The following is a 25,401-nucleotide window of genomic DNA, read 5'->3' on the forward strand; positions in this document are numbered from 1 at the left end:
TCTGGTCCAGTGGCTCCCCCCGCAGCCAAACCGTGGTGGGGCGGGGGGAGAGAGACAGTGCTTGGGGAGGCAGACCTCTCTCGGGGTGCGCCTGTGGAGCAGACAAGTGTGACGGTAACAATTTCACAACCGACAGCTCCCCCCCATGGTGTCTGGGAGCAGATCAACAGTCTGAAAAGGCCACCTGACCTGCCAAAAACCCCTGGAGTCCACAAGGCTCACCTGAAACCCCCCCCCCCCCCCAAACCACCACCACCAGGCTGCAAATGAAGGGGAGTCTCAAGCATAAAAAGGTGTATGACAGAGACTCCGGCTACCTGTAAGTCCTGATACCGGCCCGGCTAACGGGGATCTGTGGAGCAGACAGGTTGAATTATGCGGGCCAGAGAGACCAAAAGAGCGGCACCGTCTCTCTCTGGTTGTTACCAGGCTCCCCGGCCCCAGGACCAGCGGTCCACTCGGAGCACATTTGCATTCGCCTGCCACTTCTCTGATGGCTCTCTATAGTTCCCAGTGGCACCGGGCGTGATACCTGGTGGATTCTTCCCAGACTCACCTTGGCACAGCCATTCCTTGTGCCTTCACCCTCTCTTGACGCCAACCCCCAACCCCCCTCAACTGTCACCCCAATGACTCCATGAGACACAATGCAGCCACGAGATCCCATTCTGCCGGACGACTCACAAACATGCTCAGCATAAAGGTGACTCACTCAAGGAGATTTGCTGAGCATGAAGGAGATTCGACCCAACACACACACACCCACACACGCACATGTAGGGTAAACATATCCTTATGGGGACCGCTAATTAATTTCAATGGGAAAAATGCTAACGCTAACTATGACAACCTTAACCCCCACCCTGCCCTAACCATAACCATAAGTAACCTAACAAAATACAAGAGTTTTTGCAGGAAACTGGTCCCCATAAGGGAAAAAAAACGGATATTAATCACGTTATGGGGACATTATGTCCCCATAAGGATAGGTAAACCCGCTCGCACACACACACACACACACACACACACAAACACACACAGGTTTGTAATTATATCTTTGTGGGGACTCTCCATTCATTTCTATGGGGAAAACTCTAATCTCAACATGATGACCTTAACCCCTACCCAGCCCTAACCCTGACCATAAGTAACCAAATAAAATATGAGACTTGTAGCATTTTTTTGTTTTTTGATTGCATTCACAGATCTTTGTGGGGACCCGAAAAATGGTTCCCACAACATGAAAATGCCAGGTTTTCATTACATTGTGGGGGACATGCGGTAATATAAACTGAGTCCACACATGGGTCTTAACCTTTCCTAACAACATGTTCATGAGTCGATACATCCTGCTGCTGGTCTCCCCAAGTCGCCAGGACGCCTCTGAGGTGCAAACGTAAGGTCTGGCCATGCAGCACTGTCTGTGCACCGGCATCCTGAAAGCTCAGAACGTGCTATACATCTGAACGTAGCATAAAGCGGCTTTTGCAAAAGTACAGCTCTCCTCTCCCACCTCCGCTACTCAGACTCAGACCTTATCTGATCTGCTTGGTGTCCCTGATCACAAGCAGCTGGGTCCCCAAATTGGTGACAGCGGTGACAAATGACTGAAGCATAATCAAGGATTTATGCATCTTGACACTGACAGGTGTGTTTGTATACAGAACATCTTTATAAGTCATTCAGTGATGAAACTTTTTAAATGTGTCCCATGAGGATAAAACAGACATCTATACCTTAATTATGCACATATTATACAGAACATATATTTGCAATTAAAATCAACTAAATATATATATATATCTGTATTGCAAATGATCATATAATGCTTATGATTTACTTCGTTATATATTAATAACACAACTCCAGATTCATCATTTGGGTCCCATTAGACTTTTATACAAATGAGTACTTACAAACACTTACTTTAACATATTATCTTAAATACTGTAATTATTGAATCACACGGAATAGAGAAACTACCCATAATTACATGAGACATCTGCAGGATTATATGTTAGAGGTACTGTTATTCCACTTTTGGGACCTAATTGAGTTATGCAGGACTGCAATGAAGGGCATTTTTTAGCAGAAGATCGGTGAGGAGGTATTTAATTACTTTATTCATTAAAGGAGTTTGATATTGTCTATCACTGAAGACGAAGGTGGTGCATAAAAACCTCCAACCGGATACTGTAGCACGGGTCCAAGGGCAGTGCAGTGGGGGAGGTAAACCACTCCAATCAACTCCAAACCCCCTCCATCCAAATCTCAGCAGCCCTTTACACCATGACCACTACAAACACAAACACCTTTTACAGATGTCGTTTTTGCAGCTTTCGGAGACAAACCGATGCATTTACAGTGCCAGTAAAATTAACAACAGACACTTTAATAATCTTAACCTGGGGGGGGGGAGATTCACAGCATGTTCACAGCAGAGGTTCATGTTCAGTACTGTCCCCCCCCCCAGCCCTGCTGGAAGCAGTGACCCAAATCCAGGTCCTTAACTACGCTGATGCCTACTTCATTGCACCCGCTCCCCCACCCCCCCAATTTCCACAAACAGCTGCTCCGGAAGCTTCGGTCAAGAGTCCATCTCAGATCTCAGTGCAGTCAGATGGGCAGAAAAAATTCCCGATTGTTTATTTGGCTGCCATGGACACGGAAAAGCGGTCGGAATTACAGTCTCATAGGCTGAGCTTCAATGAACTGAACTGTATTGTAATTTGTTTTTGATTACATTTTTAATCATGTTGATGGGAGAGTGGGAAGGAGATGCGGGTAAGACCTCATCTGACATGAGTACAGGCTGGAAATCAGCTGAAGTGGCAGGTGATAAAGGCGGAGGTCGGGGACAAGGTTCAGATTAAAGCTGCTAGTGGATGGACTTCAAATTCCACAGTCTGCCAGTTTTAAAGTACTGGGAACTCTGGGAGTGAAGGGTATTAAGTATTATGTGGGGCTCTGAAATCGCTCATACAGTTAGGCGCACAACACAATCAATCATAGATTGAGAAAGACATACAATCCAGTCACTGGTGGACTCAGATATCCTGGAAAAAATGCTGTTGTTGCTGGATTCAGTTGTCCACAGATACAATGCAATCACACATGGATTCAGATATCCAGGGATAAAATGAAATCACACAGATTCAGACATCAGATACAATGTAATCATACACGGATTCAGGTATTCACAGATACAATGCAATCACGTGTGGATTCAAATATCCAGGGATACAATGCAATCATGCATAAATTCAGATATCCTAGTATACAATGCAATCACGCATGGAATTAGATATCTTGGGATACAATCCAATCATGCATGAATTTGGCTATCCTGCCATACAATGCAATCACATATGGATTCAGAGATCAGATCCATTACAATAATATATAAATTCAGATATTCACAGATACAATGCTGTCATGCTTGAATTCAGACATCCTGGAATACAATGTAATCAAACATGGATTCAGATATCAGACACAATGCGAACATACATGGATTCAGATAATTACAGATGCAGCGGAATCACGCATGAATTCAGATATCCAGGGATACAATGCAATCACTCGAGGATTCAGATATCACACATGACTGAGATATATCAGGCATGCAATGAATGACATCATTGATCAGTTCAGCTATCCAGAGATACAATGCAATCCCTCATGGACTCATACCTTATGCATACAGAACGGTGAGAAATATAATTTGATATGTTAGACATACGATACAATATAATTTACGGACTCATACGTTACGCATACAAGGTGTCCGTATATTTGTTTTACTTCCCAAAAAGGCCTTATGGTATAGACAACACGATAATCATTTTAATTTTTAAAATTTTGTATGCCATTGTGAGAAACAGGTCAGCAGGCTGTGCTATGCTCAGCACACTGGCAACCCCCCCCCCCCAAAAAAAAATGGAAGGTACATTACACTATTAGTCTTTTCACAGATGACATCATCAAGGCACAAGGAATTAAGCTCATTTTAATAATTTAATTGTGCCACCCTGTGCGACTATTTATTCACTGACTATTTTCAGCACTGACCTGAAATATACATCCTCACAGACATTTATAAAAATTCACTTGTTGTCGGTGTAACCCAAAAAAAAAAACCCACTACGTCATTACATCACGTACCAGGAACTTGTCGGTTATTATTTCAAATGCTGCATCGCTTCGAATATGGACACGGAACAATGGAGGGACTACAAGGGCAGTTTTGTTTGATGATGTGAGATTATTTCACTTCTTAAAGGTGTCACGAGGTAAGGGGGACTTTAGGGGGCCTATGGTCAGCACCCCACATCCGGAATGGAACTGCAGGTAGCGCAGTGGTTTAAGAATATGGATCCCAAGGTTTATCGTTATAAATCACAGGAGGGCAATACCGCGGGGATGCACCGGTGCAATCAATGGCTGCATAAATAGGTAAAAATCTTACCTTTTATAAAATGCATTAAGTGATCTTCAATAAAAGCAAGACAAGAAAATGTCCCATGTCTACCTCAGTTATTACTAATGGATATAAAAAAAAAACGACATTGACTAGCACAGTTAACTATAAGAAGCCAACAGCTATTTCCAAGCATATCAGCTTCTGACCCCAATTCATGTTCAGCCTAAGCCAGGAAGGGTACAGCACATGCTGCACAGAGGACAGTGTATGAGTCCACAATGTTAACCCCTGAGCCTTCTACTCAGAAATGTTTTTTTTTTCTTTATTAGGACAGCAGATCTTCCATTGTATAAATGGATTGGTGTAGACATAGCCAATAGCTGTTGGCTAACACAATGTTCACCTGCGTTTGACTGGTCTGCAGCACTGCCAAGTCAATGAGAAAGAATCCTGTGATTGGTACCCCAACAAGCCCTTCAGTGATTTGCCGTAGCCTTTTAGGTACCCCAACAAGCCCTTCAGTGATTTGCCGTAGCCTTGTAGGTACCCCAACAAGCCCTTCAGTGATTTGCCGTAGCCTTGTAGGTACCCCAACAAGCCCTTCAGTGATTTGCCGTAGCCTTGTACATACCCCAACAAGCTCTGCACTGATTTGCCATAACCATGTATTCAGCAGGTGCTTTCAGTGTGGAAACGCATCATGCCTCCTGTCGGGATTCCTGTGACTGCCACATTCATTTTTGACGATTTTTTACAAGGGAGGGGGTGTGTTTAACTGGTCAGAATGAGCGAAAATAACAGTTTATTAGTGGCAAGCCAGTTTAGTAAGATGAAAAAGGGCGGTTAGAATTTATAAGTCAGAAGGAGACCGTATGGCTAAGTGGGACAAATGGCGTAATGAAGGAGCGTGAAATGCGAAGAAATGAGGGAGCAAGCGAGAAGTATGAAGTGTGGAGGAGTTAGAGAGAGACAGTAAGAAAATCAGTATAAAGAGTCGGGGAAAGATAGTGAGGTCATCTTCACACTGCCCCTTCCTGATGAGTGTTGTGTGATACTTCATAGCCCCTCCCTTCATGCAGCAACAAAAAACAAGTCTTTGCATTTAAATGTCATGCATTATGTCCAAAGCCTAATAAATGTGATAATGGGGCACAGTAAATCCAGCGGGCAATTTCCTCTCCGAAGGTAGGCTTGACCGTCAATCGTATCCTCGGGGTAAATTTACAAGTGAGGTTGACTGTAAGGAAACAACAACATATCTTAAGGGCACAGACACAAAACAGAAACACGGACTAGTGTGGACACCAAGGTGAAAGACACGCATATGGGACCCAACACCACCACGTCTCTCGACCTTCCTCTTCATCAAAATGGGAAACAGGAAGCCTGCTCTTTCCTAGGCAGCCCATCGCAAGTCCTTTACGTGTCATCAACCTCCTACCAATTTCATTGGTTTGCTTTAATCACTTTGATGCTGGTAAGCTTGGAGGTTCACCCACATCTTGTTGAACCTAGTTGTCGACCAAAACAGACTGCAGCTTGGTTAAGTTTGCACGTGTGTTAACCTCTTTGTAGGGGCAGTAAACCAGTGACTTCAACATAAGAACATAAAAACATAAGAACTATACAAACGAGAGGAGGCCATTCGGCCCATCGAGCTTGCTTGGGGAGAACTTAACTAATAGCTCAGAGTTGTTAAAATCTTATCTAGCTCTGATTTAAAGGAACCCAAGGATTCAGCTTGCACTATGTTATCAGGAAGACTATTCCATACTCTGACTACACGCTGTGTAAAGAAGTGCTTCCTTAAATCCAGTTTGAAATGTTCTCCCGCTGATTTCCACCTATGGCCACGAGTTCTTGTATTTGAACTAATGCTGAAGTAACTATTTGGTTGAACAGCATCCAAACCTGTTAGAATCTTATAGACCTGGATCATGTCCCCCCTCAGTCTCCTTTGCTTGAGGCTGAACAGATTTAGCTCAACTAACATGTCAAGAGTCACAAGGCACTTAGCAGACTCAGCAAGAAATATCCACCGTTCAAGATGGCAAGGATTCCAGGAGGACAGAGTTGACACCGGGACACTGATGTGAGCACTCACCAATGCACACAGTAGGTCCACGGCCTCCAAGATGAGCTCCTGGTGCCCAATCCTGGTGACGCCCAACTCCTCAAGTTCCTGGTGTGTGATGTGCAGGAGCTGCTCTCCGTTGATCTTCTCCCGCTCAAAGTTCTTGATGTACTGCTGTAGGCAGTCGTCCAGGCCTGTGGGAATTGGAGAACGTTTAGCCCAAGTGCGACGACTCACTGGGGGTGGTTTACGTGCTACTTTGCTTAACAAGATCATTAGGTAGGACTCAAGTATCTGATTCACAGTTTCGCATACCTCTGTTTTACAGCCCCCCCCTCGATACGCCCCTCTGCCACATGTACACATAACTTTAATTAGCATGTCTTGAGTAAAGTTCTCAGGGTCTCATCTTTTAGGAATGCACAAGGGTGGACTTAGAAGCTGCATTCACAGGATGCTCATATGGGTAACACATCATACCACATTCGGATTGCATCGCAGCTGTTTATTTAAGTCATCTTGACTGCTAACGACTGCTGTTAGGCCTAATAGATCATCGCATCTGATTCGCTAAATTGCCTTCCGACGTAGTCGCTTAATAAAGGAGAAAAATACATATTTTAAGCAATGGAAGGAATTAAATTAGCACGCCGATCTGTCATCAAGTCGATTTGTCAAAAGACACCGTCTGGTGCTGCCGCTGACACCAGTGAGCCATTTTCGGAATTGCTGACTTCTTAATTGTTATACGAAAAGGTGCGACCAGCGTGTCGTTAATCATGGCGGATCACGCAGGATAGCGACAATGGGATGAAATTGTGTTCTGGAGTTATACAAGGCAGATAGTGGCCTATCCTGCTGAAGGTTATTGGGGGGGGGGAGTGAGATGGGGTACAGTGTGGAGGGGTGGAGGCGCGGGAAAATAAATTTCCAAGCTCGCAATACCACTCCAAGGCCAGGGGGCCCATAGAAACACCCCGACCTGACGTCTTATTTTGGTCGTGATGCAGGAATGCCGATCTTGTGCTTGAGCATATTGTGCAAGCACAATGAGCTGCAATTTCCTCCCCAAATGCCCCTTTGTTAAATTACAGCTATTTTTCTGAGAAATAGGAAGCATCCTCTCCCCCCCCACCCAGGACCATATTTTGTATACAAATGAGCTGGTGTTTATCCGGTGGGGAATCTGTTTGAATAATATTGTTAGAGATGTATTCTAAGAGCTGACTACTTCTGTAACTAGGACAAAATTCTTCCATTTACCGTCTGCGGACTGGCACCATGGAGGTGGCGCGGAGGATCAGTCAGCGGACCTGTAGCTGCACGCTTCGAGGCTTACGGTTTGATGCTCCCCTGAGAGAGCGTGGATGTTCTCCGCATGCCAGCACAGGGTTTCTCCCGCAGCCCAGAAACACACGACTGGCTGAATCGCTGTCTCTAAATCGCCCAGAGATGGTCTGGCCTCCCATTAAGGATGTACCCCACCTTGTGCCCATAGCTTCCTGGGATATTCGGACAATCCTGTTCTGGATAAGCGGTCAGGGAAGATAGATGGACGGTCCAGCACAGGAGAGCATGCTTCCTGTCACCTTAATGTGTGGTACCTGCCTGCCTTTTTCATACATTTCACACGATTATACTGCTAATTCCATTCTATTAGTCTGTTATTCAGCTAACGAGCTAATCATTTTGGTGGATATAGGGAAATGAGAAATAGCAGGCAGGCGATCTGGCCACGTGTCATCTCCCCTCTCCTGAGCCACGCAGACGGCGAAGCGATGAGAGGGAGGATCAGAGCACATTCTGCCACCTCCTTCATGTCCTGCCCAGGTGCTAATGCTAACAGGGCACTGCAGATGCTAATGCTGACGGGCTACCGCAGCATTCTCAGACAGGACGCAGAAGTTTCCAGAGGCCTTGGTTTGTCAGTCATTGCGGGGTCCCTAAGACCAGGATTGGTAAGAGCATGAAAGGGATTTCTCAATGTACATCTCGGCAGTTTAAAGCGTTCGGACCCAGTGGCCCGTTAGCATTAGCAATGATTCTCTCTCTAGCTAATGAGGCCTGGATATTAGACTAAGCCTGTTTATCCAGTATTATGACATCATGAATTGGGAAAGAGAAGCTGGTTCCCAGCGAAGGCAGGAGGCCATCGGCATCCAATCCAAACTAGTGTTCTGGGTGGTTTTTATTGGTTGCAAAGGGGATGCCTCATAGCTCCCGAAACTCAAGTAGAAATTCAAAAGACTGAAATTTAAGGCTTAAACTCATGCTTGCATTTAAGCTTGAAGCTTATCATATAATAAAACCTGCAGGAACAGCTGCACCATTCCGTTTTCCATCTGATCCTCCTCTCGGCGCCCAGAAAAAAGTCCACCCCCCCCCCAAACAGAAACAGTCCTCTCCCCCCATGAAGGACAGCGCTCCACATTCATCCCTCTAAAGCCGGGCTTGCTGAACAGCTCCAGGATGGAAAATACAGCCTCAGACTGACCAGGTCTCTGATGGAAACAGCACGACTCTATTGTAACCCCCCCCCACCGCGTTCCCATAAACGGAAAAAAAAATGCACCGCGCTTCCACGGAAATGGGGTCTGCGCAAAACCCTCGCTGAGAGCATTTTTCCAGATGCCGAAATCCCCGTCACGGCCCAAAAAACACCAGGCTGGAAGGTGCTGAGCTCCTTCGGGCCCCAGTAGCTGCCGCAGGTGTCGGAATAAATCATTCCAGATAACCTGTATGCGACCGCCTCGTGATTGATTGGGCGAATGACACGGTCAAAGGAGGCTCCGCCGGGATTTTCATCACGCCCAGACACTGTGAATGTCAAGATGAGGGGTGATTGCCAATGAACATGGGCAGATCAGTACAGCACTCCAGCGATCTAAGATTACAATCACATTCCAAACAAAAAAAAATAAAATAAAAAACATGGGAACATGACATAAAGTTGGTAGCAAGGTGGCACAGTGGGTAGTACTGTACCTTCACTCCTTCAGAGTTAGGGGTTCGAGTCTTCCTGGAGTCCAAAGACACATTAATTAGTCTCCCTAGCTTTTCCATAGCTTATGTGTGGGCCAGTTTGACTTCCCAGTGCGCTTGGGGTAGACTCCCAACCTCCCGTGACCCTGTCCCGGATCAGCAGGTAAAAGACGGATGGCGTATAATGTAAACCTCTGTTGAATAATTTATCCTGAGAATTCTGACGACCCTCCCGCAGAACAACAAAGACGAAACATCTCCAGGAACATTTAACGCTTGGGGGAACTTAAGGACAGAGGGGGGGGTAAACGTTCTATGAGCGAAAAAACACAGTAGAGAGAATGCGTCAGCCACTCGGCAACACTGGCAGATTAAAGAAGTGTAAGGACGTAGCTTAACACAGGCTAACGGCGATTAGCGTACTGCTCTCAGGTGCCTGAAAAACCAAGTCGACAGAGGAGAATGTCCTTTCATCTGAGGAGCAACAAGGGACCAAGTTCTGGGCACAGAAGACTGACTCATACTATAATCCCAGTCATTAGTAATTATTTATGAACCACTACCACTGGAACCTCGGCACATTGTTGTCCAACTTGTATATTCTATTGCTGGTATATTCTACATATTGTATGTATATTGTATATATGTTATTGTTAACTATTCTGTTACATGTTAAGTCCGTATGGTGGTAGGCAAGCAAGTGTTTCAGTGTACTTGAATAAATGATGATGAAGTTTTTGAATCCTTGAATCCTTGATTAAGGGGATGCAATGGGAGCAAGTTTGTCTTCAGAAGGACTGCAGACAGGAACATGCTTCACTAAGTGAACACCGGGTATAAAGTGGTGACAAGCAGCTCCCGGGTACAGCCAGCACATGCCAGTGCCGCACGGGATATATATATATATATATATATAGGGGGCAGGGCCACAGGGGCACAGGCCCCAGCTGAAAGCTGATTGGCCTCTAGAGTGTTCCCTCCCCCATCACTCATCGATTCGAAACATATCACTGGCTAATGATAAGGTTGGACTCTCTCTGTAAATTATGGCTCCTCTTAACCCTGCCCTGAAAATCCCAGAATCGCCCCTAATTGTGCAGTCTGGAGAGGCAGAATGCTGAAAGTACAATTAGCTGAACGCTACTCTCACATGACATGCGAGCCGATGCGCATTTATCATCGGGGCACTGAAGCATGATTCACCCGAGTCTTTCACATGGAAACCTTGACACAGTTTCTGGCGGGGCGGGGGCACTCGGTGTACTTTTGAATCACCTGCAGTGAAGACAGTGTGCAAAAACCAGTGCGAGTTCAGCTCCTGTAGCTGTACCCTTGAACAAGGTACTTAACCTGAATTGGCCAAGTAAAAATGGTTAACTCTATATATGGCTGTACCCCAAATAACATCACATGCTAAGCAGTTTGCTGTATAATAATATCTCTCAGGCGTGCGTTTTGGGACAGGCAAGCATCCTGTTCTGGATGTCGACAGCCTGGGATGGGCTCCAGGCTTATTTATGACCCCGTACCAGTCCCAGTTCCCTTTACACACACTCACACACTCATGGGCGACCCCTAGTGTCTGTGCCCCTTTCTCCCTTCTTATAGGCTATCAATCATAATGGATGGGAAATATCACCAGGTACTTATTCATCGGTTGTAGTTTTCCGGTGTGTAGCAAACTGGTTTTTAGTACATACAGGGTTTTAAAGACTTAATGATAGTAAGGAAATCCTTCCAAAAGGACGGCGAAAATCGATGTTAAAATAAACGTGTAACACGCTACGGCCTGGTTGCAGAGAGGAACGTAGCCCACATCTCTGCCTCCCGCACGGCGTGACGCAACAAACTAACACTCAACTCATCTAATAATAACTCCTCCAGCTGACACCTCTGTGGTCCCCTGACGGCTCGGGACAGCAGAGCCAGCTGGGGGCGCCACTGAGCTCCGGTTTAACCATGCCGGCACCAAGGCCAGTGAAACCTGGAGGCGAGAGCCTGAGATGTAGACAGAACGCAAGCGGACACCGGCATCTTCCAGTCCTAGCGCTCTTCTTATCGTTACTGATAAAAACCGGTCGTAAAACCCACGTTCACGTAAATGACAATCAGCTAACGGAGAAATAAGGTCGAACATGCCAGGCAGGAGAATGACTCCCCCAGACGACCTAGAGCAGTGCTGGCTGACTCCCAGTCATGCGTGAAGATGGACAGAGGGGGAACTTTGCCCCCAACCCCTTTTCTGCTTCGGCCCTGTCTCCAAAACCGCCATGTGCCCCCCGGCATGGCGTTGGAGCCGCTGGGGGGGGTCACATGGGACGTCACATGGGGTGACAGCTGGCAAAGTGGGTGGCCTTCTTTAAACTCAGTGTATCTTTCATTTATGGCATGTAATGGGTCATATGTGTTTCTAACAATAGGATTCCCAATTTTTGGTAACACTTTACATCAACCGCACCTTCATAATGAACATTATATGATGATAACAAACATTACAATTGTATAATCATATAATGCTTGTATCAATGTATATTAAAGCTGTTAAAGTATGTACATACATACATGCTGCTTATTAATATTCTATGAATGCACTATGAAGGTGCAAGCATTACCTGATGTTTTATGCAGACAGTATGGTTAAAATAGACATTATTTATAAATAAAGTTTAAAAAAAAACTTTGAAGCTTCTATGCTTTTATGCCTTTGTCTTGCATAAATTCAAAACAATGTTAGACTAGCTAGAGCATAAACTTTTATTATTATTGTTGCTGTTGTTAGTGTTGTGTTGCTCATCAGATTAGGGCTCAGTGGCTGTGTCTGGAAGGTCATGGGTTTGAATCCCGCATCCAGCAGAGTGATCAAACCACTGTCAGGCCCTTAACCCAACGACAGGGTGGCTGCACACTGGCTGATCCTACACGCTGACCTCATAATTTGCTCTAACCTGTACATGCGTGTCTGCTTCTCTCATGGAGAGCACGGAAGGATATGCGAAAAGTACTTGACGTCCACATGGGGATAAATGAAGTGCATCTATTCCATCATTACTATTATTATTCTTGTTATTTACTGATGGCCTTAACTTAGCTTCCTATACTTTTAAATTAATTTGCTTTCTTATCTCTTGGCTGATTCTCGTCAGTCTGAACCCACAGCCGGGCACATCAGACAGAGCCCCTGGTCGATTCACACATTTGCGGCCTTACTGTCGACACAAATTTACCGATGTAAACAGTTTACATTTTAACTGGATTCCAGAATTTGGGGGATGCAGCAACCCCCCCAGCGAATGCATTAATGCCGCACGCTAAGGGCACACAGATGCTGTCGGAGGACCAAACCGAGGATTAGTTTGGTTTAATGTTTCACCACGATTACCCACAAGCCCCAATTCCTGTATTTTCCCAGGGCAGCAGATGATTCATCAGCTTGGAAGAAGCAGATCGGAGACAGCCCAGGTACATATTAACAATGTATAAATATTATATTTATATAATATTTATATAATTCGGTACAGTGTATTTACGTATCAATATCCTTGGCATTGGCGGTATTAATTAGTGTCTTGAATTATAATGCTCCCTGTTTATGTAAAGGCAGGTTTTTTTATTTATTGGTGCTTACGGTGCCTGTGGTTTCTCGCATCTGGGTGCCGCTTTCGGAAACACTGCTCGTCCCTCAACTCTGATAACCATCGCACCCTTCCCGCCCCCCCCCCCTTAACGGGCAGTGAATGGGCATCCAGCGTCCTGCTTGCCCATGGACCGTGGTGGGTGGGTCTGTGCGGCATCGCCATAGGGGTTCAATCATCCTTGCTGGAATCGGAACCGTCTGGGGTGTGGTGGGGGTGGGGCCATCGGCCCCAGCTGAAAGCTGATTGGCTGTCGGAGTATCCAGAAAAGGGGGAACAGGACTTCAAGACTTCCCCTACCCACCCAAGGCTTCAATGCCAGAGATTAGCGTAACACAAGGCCTCCAGAAAAATCTCAAATTTAGTCACCTTTTGATTAACATGAATCTTCCTTGCGTCCTTCAGCCAGTATGGCGAGATGATTCTGTTAAAAAAGACATATCATGACCCCTTTTGAATGGAGATAACAACCCTTACAGGGGAGGAGACCAGAAGCCATGCTGCTACTGTAAAAAAAAAAATCACAGTAACCTCAGCCTTAACTGCAAATTACCATTAACTTCACGATTAGGTGAATTTTCTGGTCAAGGTCCCCTTTAGGAACATCTGCCGTCTTCCGTTTTTTGAGAAAATCGTATTGCGCTGGTAATTACCGCCGCACGCCTGTGGTGCTCAGCCACAGAGACGCCGCCTTGCACGGTTATATAAAAACCAGGATGAAAGAGACTCGGAGGGAAGGAGGCCTCGCTTTGGTTCACGCGGCCCCCTCCCCGAAGGCCCCAGCTCTGGTCCTGACCTACTTCTGCATCCCCGGCTCTGTGTGGTCCACATCACACCGGCCACGCTCATTTTTCCCCCCATTTTAATTAAAATTAAATTAAAACCGGGCCTCACAACCTGAGAACAAGCAGGGAATTGCAGGCCCTTGCATTTCCGCCTGCGGTTCACTTCTGCTCGTGGGGGGGTACTGGACCCCAGAAGAAAATTGCCCATGAGGGTCATGCACCATGCAAAGAGGACACCATGGAGAACCTATCGCTGGGAAGAGGTAATGCAGGAACCACCCCAGCACTAGGCAACATGGAGGGGAGAACGAGGAGAAGTGAGAACAGAATGGGCCGGCAGCGGACTCCATGCTGACCGGAAGAGAGGGAGGGTGGTTTCTTTCTGTTTCTGAAGCCACAGTGTGACCAGTATGGCCTGGCGCTCGGCAGAACTGAGGTGGGGGATCACCGAGGCTCAATAACCCATTCCCGTCATTGACCCGGTTCTGATCCGCTACCATTTCATGGCAGCGCAGCCTTACATCACGGTGAGTCAGCGTTTCGGCCCGGCTGAACGTGACCCTGCCCCTCACCTCTCAGGACAGCCGCTTAATGACACTGAGGACACGGCCGCGGTCTCACGGCCATCCCCAAAGTCAGGTATTGGTATGTCCCCTCGTCTAAAGGATGAATTGTTCTGATTATCACTCTATTATTCATCTGGGGGGCATTCAGTGCCACCTCTCAGAATGGGCAGCAGGGTGTTTTGGGAAACTGACAGAAGAGGATTATTTTTTTAAGCTGGGGGACATTACAGAGGCTATGATTCATAGAGAGGGCCCATCATTATCATTAGCCAATGATACGCTTTGAATCAGTGAGTGACAGGGGGGAGGGACACTCTGGGGGCCAATCAGCTGTGGCCTCCCTCTGTGTTTACCCATGGAATTTCCATGAACATCTGCACAGTACTGAACTGGAGGTCAGAACTAACATAAGATTAATGTTTCTCCTCCTTACAGTTTGAGTCCTGTTCATGTTGCGTGATAGTTCTATTCTTTACCTGACAGCTTGGGAGGACTTGCACTAGCAGCAAAAGCACCAGTATTTCCAAAACCAGCACAATCCAAGTCACAATTTGTTTGAAACAACAAAATAAAACTACAAAAGTAGTTCTGAAATTATCATCATCTGGAGAGTACATATTACTGCATACTTTGGTGCTATTTTTACTTCCTGAAGTAATATTACATGTGCATGTTGCCAATAATATTTCATTCTGTACATGTAAGAGATCTGGGTATATAATCCGTTGGTTCCTTTAAGTTAGAGACTTTTTAGGAGCAGAAGGAAAGGAACAGAATGGAAGATGTCATCTTGGAAATCCATGCTTTGTAAACACCGTTGTCTGTGGCCATCAGGCGTGCAATTATCCAGCTGAAATCTGTCTACGGTTTTGAAAACATGCTATTCTTGCAGGGGTTTACCTGCCTCAGGATTAAAGACGGGCGCATCCTGCGTGCACGGCTGTGGCTGTCATAAAGGCTCACCAGCAGATTAAAAAAACGAGCGACGCGCTACACGGTAAAGTTGCTCACCGTTTAATTTACCGTAGTTTCCACTGAGCAAAATACATTTGCATGGGCAAAATATTTTTTAAACTTTATAAACATTGACACAAATAAATGTTCATAGACGGCAAGTTTAAAAAATATTTTCCTAAAAAATAACAAAAAAGGTACATCTACGTGTGGGCAGGTGGGGATGTCGCTATTGCACCTACAGTAAAAGCAACAGGTGTTATGCCGAAAAACGCATCCCTTCCTTAGAATGCATGCAGGTGTTATGCCGAAAAAGGCATCCCTGCCTTAGAATGCATGCTGGTGTTCCGACGAGTTGAGCTTTTAAGGGTTTTTTTGGGGTTAGGGGTTTTTTAGGGGTTAGGGTTAGGGTTTTAGGGGTGTTTTGGGGGTTAGGGTTAGGGTTTTAGGGGTTAGGGTTTTAGACGTTTTTTGGTTTTTTGGGGGTTAGGGTTAGAGTTTTACGGGTTTTTTGGGGCTATTGATTAGCACTAAGGTAGCCTTACTCGACAAAGTAGCTCAACTCGTTTCAGATCAGCGAGCAATCGGATCATTTAGAGACAGGCATGCATTCTACGGCAGGGATGCCTTTTTTGGCATAACACCTGTTTCATTCCTAGTACAAGATTCTGTTCTGGTGGTCTGCGCCGGAAGCATAACCCAGAATTGCTGTCGTAAAATATCCAGCTGTATTGCAGCTAAAGTTGTTGCTTTGGGGCGCAAAAAAGGTGCCAGCTCAGCGATTAAATAAAAACTTTAATGTTGGAGGGAATGCTAGCTTTTTTATTGACTGGCCACGGAGCACCGCGATTATTAACCGGGAGGGAGAACGAAAACCCTTTGCTTTCCTAAAGAAACTGAGATACCAAGTAGTCGTTAATGAAAATTTTTAACATATCTAAAGAACGACTTTCAGTACATATTTGCTCGATATTCTTTCACATCAATAAATTGAGCTAGGTAACTTGAAAACAGAAACAAGCATATCCTCCCGAATTCAAAGTCAGGCATTTTTTCTGGTCAACCACTCTTTGGTCTTTTCAGAACCAGTCGCTGCAGGTTTGATTTTTAACCCATTATTAAAAATGATTGTGTCCCATTTAGAGTCGACAACAACAATAATAAAAATAATTGTTATAATTATAATTTACTAGCTTGCGCTTTTGTTTCAATAAAAGTGTTATTGATAAAAATGTTTTTTAAGATCCCTGTACAGGATGTTTCAGAATGACACATCTTAGACGATGAAAAAGCAAAAGGTTTTAAATGAAGATTCCTTACAGGAAAATTGCCCCCTTGTAACGCGCTGAGGAATGGATATAATCGCACGAGTTTTTATTACTCGCGTTGGTCTTACCTTCATAATTATGATAGTAAATAGTAAAAAAGCATTGATCTCATTTCGCTGTAATGGCCCAGGAATCCCACGCTCCTGTTCATATGTCTGCCAGAGGAGGCTGCCTCACATCCACAACACACCCCACTGACAAAAGAAACAATTAACTTTCACCGTGCCCCAGCCGAACACACATTATTCATCTCAAGGCATCCCATGATTTTAATATGGACCTGGCAGTGTGTTGGTATTTAATTCTCAAAATAAAAATTTTGTCTTGAACTGTAATGGATGAAGGTGTCTTTGAAGGTCAGTTAGCCTCCATTGCTAATTGGTCGGCTGGTCTTTTAAGCATCATGGGAGTGAAAATAGGGCCTGGAAGCTTTATGCTCATTTTGGAGCGCCCCCAGGTGGAGAGAGCCCAAGACTGTAGCCTATTGCACATTTCCTCGCCCGTACTGCTGCATCGAGGCCCTGTTTGGTGCAAACTCATCACGCTGCATGCATCGGGCCCCACCCCGGCCCGTCCTCCGCAGCCCAGTTCTGTCAAGTTGGGTTCCGTCGCCACACAACACCTGCAGACCTTGTGTGTGACATCATCGTCTGAACAGCAGCTGCCCTGTCCTTGTGCTGGCCATCACAACCTCCCCCCCCCCCCCATGAGGCCCTGTCACATGAGGCACAGCTGCTTCCAGTCCCTTGGCGCTAAGCCCCCAATCCCACCCCCCCCACACACACACACCCCCACACTGGCACCCCTCAGCCTCCACTCTTGACAGCTCTGTCCAGGAAAAAGAGAGGAAGCCAAAAAAAGAGCAAAAAACAAAAAAAAAAAGCGAGAAATAGAGGGGAGGGGGTGCGGGCATTCGGGCCCCCGGTACAGCGCCTCCCACTGTGAATCAGCGGGTCTCCTTCCACACGCCCTTCGTTGCGAGCCTAATGTGGCAGCCCGCGCGAAAAGGTCGTTCGCAACAGCGGCCTGCCTAATGAGCGAAACACCCAGGCTCACCAAACGCTGCATCTCTCCATACAATCATGGCGGAGGCGACAGCAGCACGCTGGTCACACCTCGGGGGAGGGGGGGGGGGGCTGCATTAACGAGCATGAACGAACCTCTCTGCGTCTCATCACGACTGGGTCAGCCACTAAGCAGACATTACGCAACAGTAACGTGATTCACGTCAGGAGAAGTACGGTGGCCCAATTTCGGAAAAGGCCGGTCCGTTTAGCCGGGCTGTGTTCCCGCGCCGGACGAAGCCAGCAGCAGATGGTGGAGATTACATTATTCATAAAAAGCAGCCTGTGTGCTACGGTCTGTTGGGGGACAGTGCAGGCTACAGGTCATTTTTCTGGAAAATGCAAAATGTTGTCTTTTTACACTGTACAGGCCGGACTAATGGACCCCCCCGAACCACCCTGACCCCTTTGCATCCTCTGGCCCCATTGATCCGCTTCCCTGTTCATCATCAGCATAGCGAGGCAGAGCTGCCGCCCCGCTTCACCCACGCGTCATTAGTGGGACGAGCTCGTGCCGTCACCCGGCACACATCTGCAGAAACGGTGGCCGATGATGCTCCATGCTGCAGACAGATGTGCTTTGCTCCCACTTCTAGCAGCTGGGAATTTGCCTGAATGTTGTCGCGTGAGCATTTATGGGAAAGGCCTGCTGACATGGCCAAGAGCATCTTAACTCCCAGAGAGGATTGGAAAGGGGGAAGAAAGAGAGGGCAGGGTAGGTGATGGTGGGGAGCAGGCAAGAAGAAGGGATCAGTGATGGGGAGAGTGACAGACAGACGGAGAGAGTGCATGAGAGATGTGTGGGGGGGGGGCAGGAGAGGAGATGTGGAGAGGGGAGGAGACGTGATGTGGAATGACAGAGAAAGAGTCAGATAGAAGGAGCAAGAGTGATGATGTGGAGAGAGAAGAGGGCGGGAATGGTGAGGGCACAGAAAAATAGGGAGAGAGCTGGAAAGGTGATGAGGAAGGAGAGGGGGGATTTGATGTGGAGAGAGAGTGCTGGAAGCAACGAGAAAAGGGGGGTGATGTGGAGAAAAAGGGGGAGGTGTTTTGGAGACAATGGGAGGAGATGTGGAGAGAGGGGGCATGGGTGATGTGGAGAGAGGGGGGGAGTAATGTGGAGGGGGCAATGTGGAGAGAGAGAGGCCAGGAGAGGTAGCAGCAGCAGCGTGTTGAGTCACTGTGGAGTGACATCACCTCTCTGCCTGCACTCATGTTCTGTAATTCAGACAGAGTGGAGAGTAGCGGGTGTAGATGTAGCAGGATGGTGGGGGAGGGATGCCCAGCACCAATGTGGGACCTAGACAGGCTGTGGTAGCTGAGCTACAGCAATGGCCAGATTGTAGCTGAGCCTCAATAGCATCCAAGGAAAGACAGTTCTCAAACATTAGTGACATCATTATGAGAAACGTCTCCTTCTGCTTCATAAAACCACAGATGCCAGCCCAGCATTATTTGGACATGGAACAATCCCCAGAGGGGATATTTATGCGGTCTGATGCTTGTACACATTCTTTTCAGTTTTTCTTTTCATAAAAGAATTGTGTCTTAAACATGTTTGTGGCTGGCATTACCAAAGATGGAAAGTCATCCCGTTAACATGGAAACAGGGGACTCCGGTTATCCCACGCACATCCATTTGGAATCCCGACTCTCTCTGTCAGTTGTTTCTGAGCCCAGACACTTTGCCAAAGAGATTATCCTTTGCAAAAGCGATCTCAGAGACAATACAAAGCACAGAAAAGAGAATTTCGTATTTGAGAAAGGAAGAATCAGAGGACAGGTTATGGGAAAGCTCATGGTTCGAATGCCAGATGATATTGGTGCTCGGGAATTGGTGATTCGCAAAGAGAGGTCGAGTGGAAGTTCTGGAAAAAAGCTGCATCACAATGCCGGTAAGGGGAGAAGTCCAGGTGAGACGGGTCCACATTTAATCGATGTTTGAGCAAAGGTGACCCTGCTGAATTCACACAGTGACAGGCCACCATGAATCAGCTGGGACTGAGTGAAGTTATACTGCGAGTTTTGTCTGTTATTTTTTTACTATCCATTACATTCAATCGCCATTGAGTAGGATTTCCTTTATCATCTCCTGTGTCCATTTTTTCTTTTCCTACTAATCCAAGTCAGCAAGAAAAAAGCATTGATGCTTTTTAGTCATGTATGTTGCTGGCTTAACGTTCATTAGAGGAACCATATAATATTTATACTGAAAACAAACCAGACCTGGGTCCCCCCTCTGACTGACACATGGCAGCATAAGTAACTAAGAGCTAAGATCCAGACTTTAGTAGTTCTCTTCCTTTAATAATTCATGCATTGAGTTAACTAGATGGTAATACCTGCAATTCCCATTTCTCCAGACCCTCTGCAACTGCTCTAGGGTTAGGAATAGGGTTAGGGTGGGGGGGGGGCTGTGGACCCCAGGGCAAAATCCCCTGCTGTGCGTCATTCACAGAGGCTGCTGTGTCACTGATAAACTCATGTGTCAATAGACTAAAAGTCCCAGCATGCAATGCAGCTTCTAGCCCAGGCAGGAGAAAGTAGCGGGGGAAGAAAAAAAAAAGGAAAGCAGGGTGAACGGAGGTAAAAGGTAAACGCAGAGACGGGAAAACAAAAGGAGCCACGGTTTCAGAGGAAGGCGGGCGGCAGCAGAGGCGGCCAGAGTCTCTCCGGAGGACGAGCCCCCCAGCAACGCACACAGAATGAAATGCCAAAGCAGGTAAGCCACAGGCGCCGAGGGAAACGTTATTTACCAAGGAGAAGGTGAGCCACAAGGCTCCAGGAAGAAAAGGCAGCCACTCCTGATTCTGCTTTTGACTGCGATTCAGGGTGTGCGTGTGTTTTGGATATCCTGCTGATTTCCTGATGTTTGTGGGAAGCAGAAGCGAGACCAAAGGCGTCTGATCGTACTCAGGCCTCACAGCACGTCTCTCTCGGGGGAAAAAAACGGAAGATTGCCGTCTTTTTACACCCGTCGCTTTGATTGCTCGTGACGAGTAAGAAAATCACTCCTTCCAGAAAGCAAATGATTAAAGGCTGGTATCGAATGCTGAGTACTTTACCGTGTTATCGCAACGACAAACACGCACATTAAATGGGTATGGATGATGGCTACAAGGATGAAACAGGAAGGAGAAGTGAAACCCAAGTTATTTCACGTTTAGAGGGACTAAGAGCACAGTAATAGGAATTTCTCTAAATTAAACATGTCATCAAGCTCATTGCCGTAAACTGGTAATAAAGTCTGTTTCGAATTTTATGGTGAGGAATTTAAATAATTTATGATGATATGCACCAATTCACTTAGATGAGCCTCAATGAAGGCACTAACACTCTATTAAAACAAAAATAAAGTCAACAAATTTGTACGTCACTGTTGCCTCACACCTCTGGGACCAGGGTTCAAGTCTCCACCAGGGTTCCGTGTGTTTGGAATTTGCATGTTCTCCCTGTGTTGTCGTGGGGTTTCCTCTGGGTACTCTGGTCTCCCCCCACCGTCAAAAACATCCTAAGGTTAACTGGAGTTGCCAAAATTGCCCATAGGTGTGAATAGTGTGTGATTGTGCCCTGTAATGGGTTGGTGTCCCACCCTGGGTTGTTCCCTGCTTTGTGCCCATAAGCTCCAGACTCCGTGACCCTGAATAGGACAAGTGGTTACAGAAAATAGATGGATGGATAAAACTGTATAGTTTTTGTGTATTTATAACAAAACCATAACCCTATAGTGTAAAATAGATTGATGCATGTATATATGTAAACATACATTATGTGGGCAAAAGTATTGGGACACAGCTCTTAATCAATTAATTCAGGTGTTTCATTCAGACCCTTTGCCACAGGTGTATAAAATCAAGCACTTAGCCATGCAGGCAGATTTGCAAACACTTGTGAAAAAATGGGTCATTCTGAAGAGCTCAGTGAATTCTAATGCGGTGCTGTCGTAGGACGCCACCTTTGCAATAAGTCAGTTCATGACATTTCGTCTCTGCTAAATATTCCACAGTCAACTATAAGTGGTATTATGGCAGAGTGAAGGTGTTTAGGAACAACCGAAACAACAGAAGTATGTAAAGCAACAGAGTGGGGTCGCCGAGTGCTGAGGCACAGAGTGTGGAAAAGTCACCAACACTCTGCTTACTCAATAACTTCCAAACTTCCTCTGGCATTAACTCCAGCACGAAATCTGTGCACTGGGAGCTTCATGAAATTGGCTTCCATAGCCGAGCAGCTGCATGCAAGCCTCACATCACCAAGTGCAATGCCAAGCATAGGATGGAGTGGTGTAAAGCACACTGCCACTGGACTATGGAGCAGTAGAAATGCATTCTGTGGAGTGACAAATCACGCTTCTCTGTCTGGCAGTCTGATAGAGGAGTCTGGGTTTGGCGGATGCCAAATGTTATCTACCTGACTGCATTGTACCAACTGTAAAGCTTAGTGGAGGAGGGATAATGGTATGGGGTTGTTTTTAAGGGGTTGGGATAGACCTCTTAATTCCAGTGAAGGGAACTCTTAATACTTCAGCATAGCAAGACATTTTGGACAAATCTATGCTTCCAACTTTGAGGGAACAGTTTGGGGAAGGCCCTTTTCTCTTCCAGCATGACTGTGCCCCAGTGCCTAAAGCAATGTCCATAAAAGCATGGTTGGGTGAGTTTTGTGTGGAAGAACCGGAATGACTAACAGAGTCCTGACCTCAACCCCACTGAACACCTTTGAGATGAACTAGAATGGAGATTGCGAGCCAGGCCTTCACGTCCAACATCAGTGCCTGACCTCGTAAATGCTCTTCTAGATGAATTGGCAAAAATTCCCAGGGACACACTCCAAAATCTTGTGCGGAAAGTCTTACCAGAAGAGCGGCAGCTGTTACAGCTGCAAAGGGGGGGCAACTCCATATTGATGCCTATGGATTCAGAATGGAATGTCATAAAAGTTCCTGTAGGTGTAACGGCTAGTTGTCCCAATCAAATAGTGTGTGTGTACATATATATATATACACACACACAGTAGAAATTTGGATCTGGAATGGATCTTGGTTAACTCAACCAACTTGGATATCGAACGGATCTTTCAAAAGTTTTTTCGACTTGTACCTCGACCAAAATCTTGGAACTCGACCGTTTCTGCTAAAACTTGTATGGGGCGAGACATGTTCAGCTTCACCAATCTAAACTGAACTTGACCGATCCCATATTATAAGGGCCAGGTGGCGACCCCCCCTCCCCCCCCCCCGGCCCCCCCGGCCCTCCTCCTCTCCACCTACCACCTGCCATCATCTCACCTCAATACAGGTAAAGTGCTCATAAAATGTCACTTATTTCATGATTATTGTTTTTTTTGTGTATTACTTTTTCATGTGAGTATTAGTTTTATATTAATTGTTAATGCTTCTTATCATGAGATAAGTAGATCGGTTTAAATAGGCAACCAGTTGGGGGTCTGAAACGGATTAAATTTATTTACATTACTTCTTATAGGGAAATTCGACTTAGACATCGACCAAATCACAACTCGATCGGCCTTCTGGAACAAATTAAGTTTGTGTTCCAAGGTACCACTGTAATTTTATTTTTTTCAAAATTTCACATATACAATTGCGTAATATACAAAGGCCAATAGAGAGGTAAAATGCAACATTCAATACACTGACAACAAGTAACACTATGCTATAGTTCACTTAAAGTGCAGGCACAGGTATAGCGGGTTCAGGTTAGTTATTGACCGTGTGGGGGCATGGGGGGGAGAAGGAATTCTTCTTCAGTGTGCCAGACAGCCTTCTGGTGCAGTGAAACCTCCTACCAGAGACTCCAGAGTGCCACGATAGACTTTGTGCTCTGTTGGAGTGGCTGTTGATGTTAATCTGCTTGATGGACGGCAGGTGGTCCCTCTGTGTGACCTTGCTGTCCTGCACTGAGGATCCAGCATGCCATACTGTAATACTGAGGACACTTCCAATGCTGCCGTGGTAGAAGTTGAGTTAGTGTGGCCATGCCCATCTGCTACTTCCCTAGCCTTCTCAGGAAGTGCAGGCACTGACAGGCTTTCGTGAGGATTGATCCGGTGTTTTCCGTCAAAGCTCAGCCCGCCTGCGATGCGGAGGCCGTGGCACCTGAAGTTGCTGAGAGACTCCCCTGGGGAGCCGTTGATGGTGATGGGTTTGTGACTCCCGCTGTGCCTCCTGACATCCACAGCAGTCTTACTGATACTCAGGCTGAAGTCTCGGCACCGCTCCGCCACCTCCACCACCTCGCCCAGTCACTCCTCTGTGTGTTTTTGTCAGTATAGGTGATGAGACCAATTACTGTGGCATAATCAGCATATTTGTTGATACAGTTGCATCTGAATTTGGCCACAGAGTTATGAGTGAAGAACAAGTACAGCCATGAACACAGGCGAAAGCCTGAGAGATTCCCTACACTGAGCACAAGAGGAGATGAAGTTTTTTTTCCACAATCATCACCACCTGGGGTCTGCCTGTCAGGAAGTCCAGGACCCAGGTGCCGATGGAGTCACTGAGGCACAGATCCCGGAGTGTGTCCGCTAGCTGGTCTGGCAGGACGACATTCTGACGTAGGTGTTCCTGTAGCTTTCAGCCTTCTGGTGCAGTGAAACAGAGGTGAGAACAGGTGTGATCCAGGTGATCTAGGGTGGTGTGAAGGGCCAGGGAAGGTACCATCCACCGACTGATTCCGTCAACTGCAGCAGGTCAAGAGAGTCTAGAAGGATGTTGTTAATACGCCCCATGACCAGGCTCTCCGTGCACCTCATGACTGCTGAGATTAGTGCCACTGAGACATGACACCTTTGATGTTTCCAGCAGGGGCACCGGCATAGTGGCCAGGAACAAAGAGATGTTCAAGAAGTCAGTAGAGACAGGGGCCAGATGCGCACTGCATGCCTCTTGAACACAGGAAGGGACACCATTGGTTCTAACAGCTTTGCAGGCTTTGACCTTGCAGAAAGTCCGCCCCCCCTCCCATGTCCTGTTCAGGCACCTTCTGGACAAATTCCCCCTGCTTCACTGGCAACTCCATGCGCCTCGCCCATATTCTGATCCTCCAACCACACATGGTTATTTAGAGTGACATCAGAAGTTGTCATCTGACTCCTCTGTCCTTTGTAGCTGCTGATGGCCCGCGGACCATTCCGCGTGCCGGTATCCCCACGTTGTGATCCAAGACTGTCCTCGTAATCACTTCTTGAATGTCTGATTGCCCTCCCCTGAACCACTCAAGGCTTCCAGAGTTGACAGCATCAAACATTTCTTTATTATGAGGTTGGTGAGCCTGGAATTTTGATTTGTAAAAATATGCATCTTAGTTGCAGGAACACATATCAACATCATTGAATGCATTCAGTTATGTGAATTTAAAGCAATCAGTGAGTTGCTGTGCTCTGCCTTGGAAGACCAGCCCTGTGCAGACCTTCTTCCATAGGGGCCAAGACTTTTAGGAGCGATTTGTATTCTGGATGCGGCAAGACAGAAGCGTGGTGGGATCTGCCAACGTTTGAGCACAGCACAGCATGGTGCATCCCTTTAATGGAGGCGTAACGGCGGTCCAGCGTGTCGCTGCCTCTAGTTGTGAC

General features: G+C 46.4%; 1 protein-coding gene across 3 annotated transcripts in view; it reads right to left on the reverse strand.

Annotated features, from left to right (window-relative positions):
• Positions 1–25,401, reverse strand: part of LOC111855503 (connector enhancer of kinase suppressor of ras 2) — a 95,289-nt gene that overhangs the window by 57,157 nt on the left and 12,731 nt on the right. For all 3 annotated transcript variants that reach the window (XM_023834577.2, XM_023834576.2, XM_023834575.2), the window contains exon 2: positions 6,528–6,691. In XM_023834577.2, coding sequence (XP_023690345.2) covers positions 6,528–6,691 — 164 coding nt within the window. The remainder of the gene's footprint in view (positions 1–6,527; positions 6,692–25,401) is intronic.

The sequence above is a fragment of the Paramormyrops kingsleyae genome, chromosome 10, assembly GCF_048594095.1.
Source record: "Paramormyrops kingsleyae isolate MSU_618 chromosome 10, PKINGS_0.4, whole genome shotgun sequence".
NCBI lineage: Eukaryota > Metazoa > Chordata > Actinopteri > Osteoglossiformes > Mormyridae > Paramormyrops > Paramormyrops kingsleyae.